Genomic DNA, 14,031 nt, shown 5'->3' with positions numbered 1-14,031 from the left:
TTTAGCTCAGCACTAATTCAAACTGCTACTTGGCTTGAGTACAAGCTACTTTGAGGACTGTCTCCTCCCATATACACCTGCCCAGACACGAAGATCAGCTTCAGAAGTCCTCCTCCAGAAGCCCCTGTCAAAGGAAGTGAGGTGAGTAGCTTCTAGGAACAGGGCCTTTTCTGCTGTGGCACCCCCATTTGTGGATTGAGCTTCCCAGAGGGCTTCAGCTGGTGCCCATTTCGGCGCCAGGTGAAGGTCTTGTTATTCTCCCAGGCCTTTTGTTTTCCCCCCAGTTTGTTTTAATCTGGAATTGCATTTTAACTTTTTCGCTGCTAACTTGTGTTTGATTATTATATTTTTATATTGTAGTTTAAACGTTTTATTTTGTATTTCATAATCTGTATTTTATGGTTTTAATTGTTGTGAACTGCTCAGAGAGCTTTGGCTATTAGGGGGCTAAAAATGTAAGAAAGAAAGAAGAACAGCATCTGAGATCGTTTAGCTAAGGAGGCTAAGGGGAGACATGATAAGGGTGTACAAAAGTATACATGTATTTTTCTCCCTCTCCCGTAATACTAGAACCCAATGGGGTCATCTCATAAAGCTGATTGGTGGGAGATTCAGGACAGAGAAGAAAAGCTTTTCCACACAGCATATAGTTAAACTATGGAATTCACTACCACAACGTGTCGTGATGGCCACCAATCTGGATGGCTTTAAAACGGGATTGGGGAAATTCCTGGAGGAGAAGGCTATCAATGGCTACTAGTCCTGATGGCTATGCGCTACCTCCAGTAGCAGAAGCAGTAAGCTCATATACACCATTTGCCGGGGGAACATGGGCAGGAAGGTGCTGTTGCACAGTGTCCTGCTTGCAGGTCCTTGCTTGACAGATGGTTGGCCACTGTGGGAACAGAGTGCCAGACATTCTTCACACTACGCATAATTTTGTACACCTCCAGGTCTCCCCTTGACTTCCTTTCCCCCAAGTTAAACAATCCCAGATGTCGTACTTGAGGCTACAGTTAGAGGGTTCACATTTTGAAAATATCCTCTATATCTTGCTGGAAAAAGCAAACTGCCAGAGCTGCCAAAGGGTGATCTATAACCTCTCTCTCTTTTCTGTGCAGAAAAAAAGAAGCGTGTCCCACCTCTAATTTGAAGTGGTGCAGCCCATTCTATCACAACCTTTGCCTGCACAAGTAAGACCTAGGCTTCATAACACAATCATCATCATAGGCAAACACCAGCGGAGGGTTGATATGATAGGGCAAAGGAGCCCCTCTGCCGGTGGAGAAGAGCTGCATTGACGCAGTGGCCTTCACAACCAGCAGCCCCATAGTGTACCCTTAGAACACACCTTGGGCATAGGAAACCATCAGTGGTATTTCCGCCCAAAGTAGAGGCCAAGGGAGGTCATCCAGGATTGTGTTTCGGTGGATTGTGGGAGGCCTTGAATCTTCCGTTTCCAAAGTCCCACTGCATGCCTGAGAGGCTCCAGAAACAAGCCTAGTATTGATCCTAGCCAAGAATTTATCCAACCTCCTTTTAAAGCCATCCAAATTGGTGGCCATCACTACATGTTGTGGTAGTGGATTCCATAATTTAACACACAGGGCATAGTTAAATTCACTACGACAAGATGTAGTGATGGCCACCAATTTAGATGGCTTTAAAAGAGGGTTGGGTAAATTCCTGGAGAAGAAGGCTATCAATGGCTACTAGCCCTGATGGTTGATTGTGTGCTGTCTCCAGTATCTGAGGCAGTAAGCCTGTGTGCACCAGTTGTTGGGGAACATGGGTGGGATGGTGCTGTTGCACCATGTCCTGCTTTGTTGGTCCCTAGTTGACAGCTTCCTGGCCACTGTGTGAACGTAGTGCTGAACTAGATGGATAATTGGTCTGATCCAGCATGGCAGTTCTTATGTTCTTAGTAACCACACCAGCTGGAGCGACTATAATTAATTCCTCCCCATTAGTTTAAATAGGGTGGCCATATGGAAAAGAGAAGTGTGCTCCCATATCTTTAACAGTTTTATCGAAAAGGGAATTTCAGCAGGTGTCATTTGTAGGCATGCAGCACCTGGTGAAATCCCCTCTTCATTGCAACAGTAAAAGCTGTAGGAGCCCTGCCCTCCTGAGCAGATACAAAAAAGGGCAGGGCTCCTGCAGCTTTAACTGTTGTGATGAAAAGGGAGTTTCACCAAGTGCTGTATACGTACAAATGACACCTGTTGAAATTCCCATTTCTATTCAACTGTTGAAGATACAGGAACCCTGTCCTCCTTTTCATATGGTCACCCTAGTTTAAATGGTTGGTGGAAGTTCAAAATACTGTTTATGGTCTTCCTCCCATCTTTTGTTGAGTTTTAAAACTTTCTCCATCCTATATATATATATATATATATTATATATATATATATATATATATATATATATATATATATATATATATGACCATCAGAGCCTGCTTCAGTTGGACCTCCCCCCTCTCATCATAGGGCTAACTGTCATCTTGACCCTGTGGGGAAGAAGAAGGAGCTGTTGGTCTGCCCCTCCACTGGGAGATGAGAGGAGGGAGCTGGGCCTTCCCACCATCCTGAACTGTCTTCTTAATTGCTTTTTCTTTTCTCCCTCTTCCCTCCCCATCTCCTTTTCCTTGTGTGTCATGTCTTTTCCAGAATGTAAGCCTGAGGGCAGGGACTGTCTTCTTTACTGATCAATTGTAAGCCGCTCCAGGAGCCTTTTTGGCTGAGGTACAGGATAAAAAATACTCTAAATAAATAAATAATAAATAATAGCCATTAAGGAGATAAAAACAAAACAAAAAACGTACAGCACCAATGATGTGACCAGGTGGGAACTAGGAGACCACTCCTTTAGCTTTAAATAGGCTGTGAAACTGGGTTCCAACACTCTTGTGGTTTCTTTCACCTGCTCTGCACCTGTTAATATCTCTAGAACGTCCATTCTTATTTGAGAGCTTCTATTCCTTCTCAGTGTACCCTGTGTCAATGTATCTTTTTTTCTCAGTCGGAAAAGAAATCCTGCTACCGAGATGTGGTGGAATCCAATTCCACTTTCAAAACGTGAAGTCTCATCCGCTGAAGCACAAGTCACCAATTACACATAAACATATGCATGCATTTTTGTGTGGGATAATAATAATAATAATAATAATAATAATAATAATAATAATAATAATACACAATCCAATGTGGAATCAGGTAGAATGGACTTAACATCGGAATACCTGAATGAATTTGACGATGTCAGCCATCCCAGCCAGTCACTGAACTAGCGCACAGGATTTGTGATGATAAAATGGGATAACCCCACGTACACGGTCATGAACTACTTGAAATAAAAGTGTGATAAAAAATACTGATACCGGAAGAAAGATAGAGAGTGAATCTCTCTGTTGCAACCTAGCAATTATTCTTGCAAGAAGCCACCACTGTATTCACCGAGGAACATATTATACTGCGGAACCCATCTCTAAATTAAATCATCTGGTTTAGTAAAATCAAGGCGACGGGGAAATGATTTAGGGTTCCGCATGACGATATTTTAGCAGTGACATTTTCAGTCTGACATGGCAGCATTTCGCGTGTAGACACGACCATGTTCTAATCTAAGCAAAAAGTGAAAGATCAGAGTTTGACATTTATGTGCCAGCCATTTATCACTTTAAAATAACACAGAAGCTGAAAAGTTGGATTGTCGTATAGAAAATAGACCCTCGGCTTCATGGCAGTCATATGCGTTGCCCCGAGAGCCTTAACGTGCATCATTAATTCATTTGTAACTAAGAGCATGCAGGCACTCCCATTACACCCATGGAATTGAGTGCCAGTGCAGTACCACACCTTCATGTGCTACTGAGCTACTGGGAAAAGCCCTGAGACATGTAGGAGCTGCCTGCACAGATGCATTCATGCTGGATTGGCGAGGAGCAGAGGTACGGGCAGTTCTAACATGGCCCAGCGCTTCTCATGTTCCACTGGTGCAATGTTGCAATGGTCCTGTAGCTCCCATGCACCACTGGCACAACATGACTACCACTGCTAGAAGCAACTTGATGGTGGCATTGTCAGGAAATTTCCCCATATCCAGTAGGGAAGAAATGAGTCTAGACTGGTCCAGATTCAGGGGCTTGATTAGAACTCCGCGTGCAAGATAGAAGCCCACCTCCAGCCCGATGCTGAAGACTGAACTCTGTGCCCAACATCCACATCAGCATACTTTTATACTCATTTAAGCTGCTCTGATGAAATCATACTTTCCCCTCCTCCCTCCCGTGACTGATCACAAGTCCCATATATGTTCCATAAACAGAAAACCATTCTTACATAAACAATGCCATATTTTGGCAGCCTACAAAATGTGGCATTCTGTTCTTTGATAAGGCCCCTCCCAAGGACCTTTCGGAAGGTCCTGAGTATACCCTGACCCTTCTAAAATGCTCAGTCAGGGGACTTAAGTGATAAACAATGAAGCGATGCGCCTTCATGTCTGTCTTGGTTCCTAAACACAAAGCATGGCAGACGAGGAGCAAAGAGCAAAGCCTTGAGCAGCCAGCCAAAAGGCGTTCTGTGTTTCTAAATTCAAAAGCAAGTTGGGGAGGGAGGGAAGAGATCAGAGTATTCCTGGGTGCTTGGGCACTTTTCCACAACAGACAAGGGGTTTTAATGGGGTAGTTTCAGATTTCCCTATCAGCACACACTGACCAAACATAAAGAGAAGGATAACCAATGAAAAGGAAAATATGTAATGCCTTTTCCTGTCCGCCAAAAGTGCCTATTAAAAACAGATCTGATAATGGAAACATGGATCAAAAGAAAGTAGCAGAGTGGATGCAAAAGAATTTTGGCTCTTAGTGGAGGTTTGTTGAGGCACGGCTAAAATGAGCAAGAGGAAGTGGAAGAATAGGTAGAAATACTAGGCAGGGGATTAGATCCCAGAATTTGTCATGCTTAGAGTAGAGTGGGCAAAATGCATTCATTCCTCCCCCCCTTTTTTTTATTGTGAATGCAAAATGCATTCATGAAAATCTTTTGTGCACATTCCATTGACACGTGGAAACCATGCAAGAGAATACTTCTATACTTGCAGAATATTGTGCAGAAAGGTTGTGCCCCAAATATTTGGGGACTCTGATATGCCAGTTAAGTATTTCCACGGAAAGATTACACACAACGGGCCCATTCAGAAGACACCTTAAACCACGGCTTTGACCATGGTGAATAAGGCTTTTTGCTTTATTCTCCATGGTTAAAGCCATGGTTTAAGGCGTCTTCTGAACACAGCCCAGCTTTTTGGCTTAACCACCATGGTTAAAGCAATGGTTTAAGGTGTCTTCTGAATGTGGCCAATATGTTAAGAATGGGGATAAGAAAGAAACTTCAAGTTCATAACCCCAGTGCAGGAAGAATATTTGTAATGTATTTTATCCCGTTGGCTCATATATTACCTGCTTTGAAGTATTTCCATGCACCCGCTTGTGTGTTGTTAATGACTGTGCTCATTCTGGAACCTCTTTGCTCCATTTTGCTGCTACTTCCTTTCGCTCCATCTCTATGCCTGTCCACTGCTTAGCCATGTTGCAAGTGGCCTAACTTTCTGACTTCCTCGAACTGCCTCCTGGGCATCCCTACTCCAATTGAATCCAGCTTCTCTCTCGCTTCCTGAGTACATTGTTGATGTAAGCAGCTTACAGAAAGCGAGGACAAGGGGAAGGATCATTGCTGGGGATGCTTGCAAATGTTCTCACTGTATCCAGACCAAAATTCTGACATTCAGTGCTGAAATGACCACTCTGTTGACCAATCTGTGGTCAACTTCCCAAGGCCAAAACAACTCTGGTGGCATTCATTGGTAAGGCTGGGTGAACTCACCCATGCCAGGCTCGGGGGATGCTCGCCACATGAGCCTCTTCTGAGGCTCAGCTTGGCCTGGAAAGTGCTTGTCAGCCGCCCACCAACACACCAAAATTTCACACTTCCTACATCAATGGTGGCCGCCATTGAAGCGACATGAGAAGAGCCTCCATCGATTGCCCATTCTCCCCCCTCCCATGCCAAAGGCAGCTTTAAAGGCCTCGTTGATGTAAGGGTAAAGGCGTGAATGATTTACACCTTTACCCTTGCATCAATGGAGCCTTTAAGGTCACTACTGACACAGGAAGGGGGAAGTGTGCAAGTTTGGCAGGTGACTGGGTGGCTGCTGAGCACGCCTTGGGAGCGCTTGGATGGGAGTCCGTGCACATGTTGGGAACACCCAATTGGGTTCATGTGTGTGGGGGGGAGTCCGCAGATTTCCTGGTCCCTATCGAGCACTCGCGGCATCCCTATTGACAACATATTTGTTTGCCCCTCAGGAATGTTTGAGTGATACCTGGTCGCTGGAGCTATTGATCACTCAGTATTCCATTACTCATGTAATAGTGTAAATACTTAAATTTCCCCAACTCAGGTGCAATCTTGTCACACAGAGGAGGGCCACAATTTCTTCTCGATCATGCCAAAGCGCAGGACACAGATTAATGGGCTCAAGTTACAGGAAGCCAGATTCTGGCTGGACATCAGGAAAAACTTCCTGACTGTTAGAGCAGTACGACAATGGAACCAGTTACCTAGGGAGGTTGTGGGCGCTCCCACACTAGAGGCATTCAAGAGGCAGCTGGACAGCCATCTGTCAGGGATGCACTAAGGTGGATTCCCGCATTGAGCGGGGGTTGGACTCGATGTCCTTATAGACCCCTTCCAACTGTACTATTCTATGATCTTTCCCAGCACCAGAGGTTGGAAAGTACAAGTGCCACTATCACTGCCTCCCCTCCCCTCCCCCACATCTGTCTCATCCTCCGCTGCCTGCCTACTAACCTAGTCAGTCTGCCACCCTCCCCGCCCCACTGTCTCCCTCCCTCCTCCACCCACCTGGTCTCTTTCCCTCCTAGTCCTCTCTCTCTCCTCAGCCCACCTACGTACTGCATTGCCGCCACTGCTTCTACAGGTGATTTCCAAGCACTCCTCTCCTACCACAATACCCGACTGTATGGACGAACCCCTAGATCCAGGCATTTGGATCTCTGAAGAGATGCTCTGGCCACTTTTCGGGCTGATCATCACTTCAGAGACCTTGGCTGCCTGCTGGCTCACTCTGAGAGGATCCCCAGAGCAGGTGGCAGTGGTGGCGGCAGCAGTGGCAATGGAAGGGGGTAAAGAAGGAGAAGTGGGAGACATGGCAGTGTGGTGGCGGCGGCAGTGACAGTGGCAGCAGCAAAGGGAGGGAGTGTAGCGATGGCAGAGGAAGGTCCTCCAGGTGGGATGAGGGGAGCGCGCAATTCTATTCCCATGGCAGGAAATTCGTAGCGGTGTCAAACCAATTTTCTTCCCCAAAATTCTACTCCATGAATTCTGTTCTCAAGCAGGCCACCAATATTCTTCGGATACTTAAAATGTTTTGCCACATATTCACTACAGATTGGATAGCTACATTTGACACAATTATATTCGATATCAGTATTGGATATCGAGCTTTTAAATGGAATGATGCTTAGTGCTTCATACCATTTTGTAGGTTAAATGCAATGGTATTTGATGCCATTTGACAATAAGCAGTTTTTGATATGCTTGGGGGAGAAATTTGTTCAGTTAACAATGTACAAATGCACATAAATTAGGACTTTCGAACCACTATGTGAGGTGAAACAGTCTTCAAAGTCTGCACTTCTCTGAATTTTGGAATGAAATTCTCTAATCAAAACATGTATATAAAATGCATATATTCAATAAAATAACATTAAAATCATTATATTAGGAAAACAGCTTGCAAAAATATGTATATTAGGCAGAAGTGCATATCAAATGCATGTATTAGGAGAAATGGGCACAACAAATGCTTATTTATTTATTTCATTTTTATACCGCCCAATAGCTGAAGCAATAGCTGGGCAGTTCGCTTATGCATTTTCAAAAATGTTCTGAACTTAAGACTGGAGAAATTTTCAAAGTTCGGGATGAATTGAATTTAAGCTTGTAAAACTGAGAAACCGAGAACTACTGAAATGGGCAGGTTCTTCCATCCCTAGTTTTTGATACCTGATAAAATGAAAACATTCAACAGAGGCCAGAAAATACTGAGGTAAAATGTAGTGATGTTGCAGGAGTCTGAGTCAGTTGCCAGGCCCCTGTCCACGGTTCACTCATTGTAAAAATGGCGGCTCAGGGTTTTCTGGAAATGTAATGTGATGTAAATGGAAGCCGTAAAGGGGTCATTTATGCAACATTACAGGCGTAAATATGCCTTTTACGCAACATTACATTCACGGAAAACCCTGAGCCGCCATTTTTAGGCAAAATGGTGGGTTGCTATGGGGACAGGTGGCCCCATGGCGCTCGCCGGGTATTCGCCAGGCACTCAGCAAGAATGAACGGAAGTGTGTCAGTGCATCCCTAGTAAAATGTCACGTTCAAAATTCAAATTCAAATTTAGGATTCAAGGCATTAAATTCAACCCTTTAAATAGATACATGTATTTTTTCGAGGGTGTGTGTGAATTCAGCTCGAGCTTATAGTGGTTCATTTCTACCAAAACAAAGGAAGAGTCAACTGCACAAGATTCGGCAATCAAGGATTGGCAAAAGAGAGATCAGACCATTATGTGACAATCCACACATTCATTTGTTTGAAATTAAGGGATTCATATTACCTGTTTCAAAGTTTACGTCGGATCACATTGTTAATCAGATCCAACCCTCCTATTTTAGGGCAGAAACATCCCAAACGGTCATTGCTGAGTCACATGCCCACGGAAGCATTTAATGCACGTTTCCACTATTATTTACAAGGTCTGTGCAGGCATTTAGCTGCAGCACATCTACACCTAGAGTAGGGACAGGGGCGAGCACACACTCACCACCCACAAGTGCTGCCCTTTGGCTATCACACAGACGTTTGCACATTGAGTATAAAAGTCTGTCTAGCCATGTGTGCTTGCACATGTCCAATTCCCCACTTTAGCCCTATGCGTGTTGCAGGATAGTGCCCTATAAACACACTTATATGAGCCAGTCAGGCCTTAGCTAGACCTAAGGTTTATCCCTGGATCGTCCCAGGGTGATCCCTGTTCATGTACATGACACACAGGGGATCCAGGGATCAGGCAGGGGCGACCCCGGGATAAACCTTAGGTCTAGCTAAGGCCTCAGTTTCCATGTAGAGTTAGAATGCTCTTGGTGGCACATGTACCTAGGTCCCTGACATTCTAACTCTACACATGACTCATGCGGTGGACACTTGAACAAGGAGACATCATATCTGTTTCAGCTCTTAAACAACAAAGTACATATTATTTGTGTCACTCACAATTTCCTCCCCAACAGCTCTTTGCACATAGGAAGGAATGATGGTACATTCCATAGAGAATCTAAGATGTCACCTGAATCTACTGGCCCCAGAGAACTAATGCACTTTTCAGAAATAATCAAGGTTTCTTATTGAGTTTGTGGTGAACTGTTGTTTTCTATTATACCTAGGGTTAGTGTTATGTCTGCCTAGAGGCCATCTGCAGTGCAAGAGAAGTCCTTTTTATAAATACCAAAACATATGATTCTCCTCCTCTCCTGAACAGCCATGACCTAGATCCAGTTCTTGAGATTGGAAGCCATTTTGATTGGAATTGATTTTTGATTGGAATTTATTGATATTTAAAGTACCAATGTTTATATCCTTTGTGAATTGTTAAACATTCTTGTTTAAAATGTAATTAATGTGTTATATTTAAATTTGAAATACAAGAGCACTTGGGATTGAGAATTCCTGTCAAAAATATTTGGAATCATCATCATCTACTCCAATCAGCTACTCCCCCTTCCCTTTTAGTTTCAGAGTTGCGGTACCACATACAGAAAGTCCTATAATTGAGTTTGCCCACCACAAGAAGACATCTGGAAACCAGGCTTACAAACAGCTTTCTTGGATTTCTTTGTGAATAAAATGGGCTCACCTTTCAAGTGTTCCAAAAGCAAAAAGCCAGAGTGCTTTGAAAATGGTGTCTTTGGCAGTAACAAATACTCCACCTCAGTCAGGGCGTATTTGAACCGAAGCTGAACATGAGTCTGGTTGGAGCATGAAAAATCAAGGAACAGTCCAGCCAGAGTTAACCACTTCTATGTCCCTTTATCTTGAGTGGGAGAGTTAAGCATAAACTTAAAATCTTCCCAACTGCATTTGAGGGGAATTGGAAGTGCTTAGCTTTGACTCAGCTATTTGGTTAAATACTGGTGCATGTTAACTATTTACATCCCATAAGATCTGTAACATTTGACAACCTTCCCTACCCCCAGCCCCCAAAAGGAAAACTAGAATCTATTGTACTTACTATAGAAAGTTTGGGAGATCCACAGACTCAAAATAAAATCACAGTCCACACTCCTCTTTCAGAACATAGCATCTTAATCCAAATGATATCAGAAAGGTTAAAAAATTATCAATAGTTCACCCAGTAATCATGTGATGCAAGACACGTAGCAAAAACTGTTCAGTCTAAGAAACCTTATATGATAAATATGCAAAAGAAACCATCACACAGATATTACCTTGCAGGCCATAAAAATACCCTGGACTGAATGACTCCTTTTTATTATTATTATTACTAATCAACATGCATTTAGCAAAATGTATCAGGAGTAATCTTGGAGTGAACTCTTAGTTTGGGAGAATTACAAAAATGAAAGAATGACATGGACCTAACGTTGTAAGTGGTGACAACCTTTTTAAGTCTCAGATGCCTCCGTAGAAACTGATGTCTGCAGGGGTTGCTCCATTCTTTCTTTAAGATCCGAGTACACATCATGGATTTACCATGTTGTGAGTGAAGCTTCTCATGACATGAACCAGAAGTAGGTGGCCCTGTGTGCATGGGCCTGTCATTGTCCACTTGCACACTGGTGTCATGGGAAAAACTGAATATTGGTACATACTGAGGAACAGGGAAAGGATTTTGAAAGGTGATTCTAGATCTAGGAGTTCTCATCTGTGGACCCTTGGCTCGTCTAATATGCAGACATGTATACATTTTTGAGTAGTATACTACAATGAAGTAAACCTTAAGGGTGGTAGAGACCCCCTTGTTTTAAAGAAATACTTGAAATTAATACCTTTTGAGCAGATAGTTCTTTTTGTAAGGGACAATGATCACTTAAAGAGTAGCTTTCCCCCCCTTTTTCTTTTGTGACCATTGCTTATAACAAAGAGCCCATGCCTATCACGCCTGATATATTTGAAACGTACCAGGCATGATAGTAATTTGGAGTGTTTCTGCAAAACAGTAAAACATGTTTTGTTGTTTGAGGGTTGCCTGATGGTTGGTTGATCTGAAGATTGGTGCTGCTCTCTTTCTTTTTGGTAACACAGATATTCATTGGCACACATTTATCAGCCAAACATGTGCAGGGATCCCACGTTAAATTAAATTAAATCCCTCATTAAATTAACCAAGGTGTTGCAGCTGCAGCGCTTGTGCAAGCTTTAATCAACAGATCAATCTATAAAAGCTTTACGTTGCAAATCCTATGGTCCCTGGGAGGATATCACTGGAGGCATAGGATTGGTTTTTGATCTCCTGCTACAAGGGCAGAAACAGAGCTTCACCTTTGGAAGTGGAGAACCTGTCTTGCCAGCTTGTTTTGTGAGGCCAGGGGAAAGTCCTCAGATAGCGTTTCTCCAACGTCAGAATGTTGATGTTGGAAAGATCAAAAAGGAGGCTTTCTGGGTGTGGGTGTGTGGTGGTGGTGGGAATAAGGAGAAACTGTTGACTTGCAGGAAGGAAAAAGAGAAAAATGAAATGCCGGAAAGTTAAATTAAAAGGGAGAAAAAGCCTACCTGCCTCCGGTCTTCCAGCCTGCTGGCATGAGCTGACAGGTCATTGGAAGAGATGGTTGCTCCACAATTCCTCCCTCCTACTGCTTTATGGTCACAATTTGTGCAAATGGCCCTTTACGAAAAAGGCTGTGCTGCCATTTTTATGCAAAATGGCAGCTCAGCAAGGAAGCGGGGATTCCCACGCTTGCCAGACTCAATGCGTGCTGAGTTGGAGAAGTGCAAGGATCCACAGACTGGTGTCTGGGCGGCCGAGAAATCACCAGGCCTCAAGCCCCAGCCAGATGCCTGCAACATCCCTAGCTTTAAATGAAATCCAAGGACACTCAATGGATGACTGGAACTCCCTGAGAAATTTTCTTTAATCTTACTGAAATTCTTTAAGCTTCCCTTGAAATTCCTCTGTTTTGCCTAAGGAGGAATGTCACATTTCATTTTTAGGAGGAACCGAGTGTGGGGGTGGGGGCAGAATCAAGGCAATTCTGGAACCTGCAGAGGGTTGTGGGATGATTTCTTTTTGCACCCATGTAATTTCCTGCAACTTTTCAAATGCAAGTCATTTAACTATGCAAAAACAATACACGCCACACTTTAATCTAAAGTTTGTGACGATTGCATAATGGAGGAACAATAAGTTTAAAAATTTTGAATAGGCACTTACTGGAATTACAGTTAATCCTGATACAGTCTAGATGGGGAAGAATAGATGAGAAATGAAAATTTATCCTTCAAAGTAATCGCTGCAGACATCCAATAAAATCACATTCCACCCTTCCGGGGACAGACACATGCAAACATGGCCACTGTGTTCAGATTCTTTCCATATTGCCGTAGAACGCAGATACATGGTGATAAGACTTTATAAATAGAAGTGATAGTATAGGGTAAAAAAAAATATGGCCAATTTCAAACAAAGCTACATGGTGACAAATCTAAGTGGGGAAAAATGGTTGTCAGAACTGTCCCAGATGCTGGATTTAAGCTGGCTGCAACTTTGTCCCCCATATATGAAAGAACAGATAAAATCTTCTCCATTTTAATTCCAAAAAAAAAAGTGCTCCATCACAATGGGGAATAGTGCAAGCCAAACCTAAAATCACACATTCTGGACCACAGTTAATACCTCAAAGGAGGACATAAATTCAAAGCTTAAAATAGTTACTGTAATATCCAAAATACTTTAGATGGTCTTTCAACCTCTGGAATATCCTTAGCTCTATTTCAATCATTCCATAAAAAGCAGTAAAGTGGTTCCACCATCTCTCCCAGAAATGTTTCCTTCATTTGATTATGGTGAATCAAGTTTGCTTTTTGTCTTCTTTCCCTCTTATAAGAGATAGTAACTTTTATTTTCAACCTTTGTGGTAATTAAAGCTTCTCAGTAGAAGAGACAATGCTTTTCTTTCGTTGTACTTGTAAAACAAAGAGTTCCTTGCACTAGGTTTTGCATAGGCGAATTAAAAGATGATGCCCAAATGATCAGCATATTCATTTATTACTCTGAAAGGTATTTGAGGATATTCAGGTATATAGATAAATACTGTTTTATTTTTATTTTTATTTTTTTAAAAAAACAAACCTAGATTTTGTTTCCATGTAGCTGAGTTTGTCATGTGTCGTCAACCGCATCAGAAAAGTGGTTGCAAACAGCCAGGGAACATCAACGACATGCCTCTTTCTACAGAAAGCTTTCTCAAAAGAGCCCTCTTCTGGTGACTACCAGGCTGCCATTTTGTCAATTGAAATAATGCTTCAGCTTGCAGTACATCCAAATTTTCACTAGAGGGCTCTATTTGAAGCCAAAGAAGTTTCTCCTGTTTGATATGTATGAATTCCCTACTGCAAAATCTAATTAACATCATCAAAATTCAATGACCTAGCTTTCCTCAAAAATGGGTTTTGAATATATCAGTCTGTCCTACTACCCTTTGCAATTTAAAAGTGAAATCACCTCAGAGCTACTTTTTAAACATGCGGTACAAAAGGTCTTGAAAATAATCTCACAAAAGGACGTCGTTCCGGTAAACCTGCGTTACACTCCTCAATGAATAAAGCAGCGGTTGATCGTTTCTAAATGCTACAAAAAAAACCCTAAGAAAGCATGATGTTATTTCTGCAGAAGAGCTGACGTGGTTTGTGTTCGCATGGCTGTTTGCCG

The 14,031-nt window shown here is 42.7% G+C and overlaps 1 protein-coding gene across 22 annotated transcripts in view; it reads right to left on the bottom strand.

Moving 5' to 3' along the window:
• NRXN1 (neurexin 1) overlaps window positions 1-14,031 on the bottom strand; it is a 1,218,662-nt gene that overhangs the window by 631,835 nt on the left and 572,796 nt on the right. For 14 of the 22 annotated variants that reach the window (XM_063123832.1, XM_063123833.1, XM_063123845.1 and 11 more), the window contains one exon: window positions 12,535-12,561. The exons of the other annotated variants lie outside the window; for them this stretch is intronic. In XM_063123832.1, coding sequence (XP_062979902.1) covers window positions 12,535-12,561 — 27 coding nt within the window. The remainder of the gene's footprint in view (window positions 1-12,534; window positions 12,562-14,031) is intronic. 22 annotated transcript variants of the gene reach the window in all.

This window comes from Elgaria multicarinata, chromosome 4, assembly GCF_023053635.1.
Source record: "Elgaria multicarinata webbii isolate HBS135686 ecotype San Diego chromosome 4, rElgMul1.1.pri, whole genome shotgun sequence".
NCBI classification, from domain to species: Eukaryota; Metazoa; Chordata; class Lepidosauria; order Squamata; family Anguidae; genus Elgaria; species Elgaria multicarinata.
The sequence above is the reverse complement of the archived record's forward strand: the minus strand, read 5'-3'. Positions and strand labels throughout refer to the sequence as shown.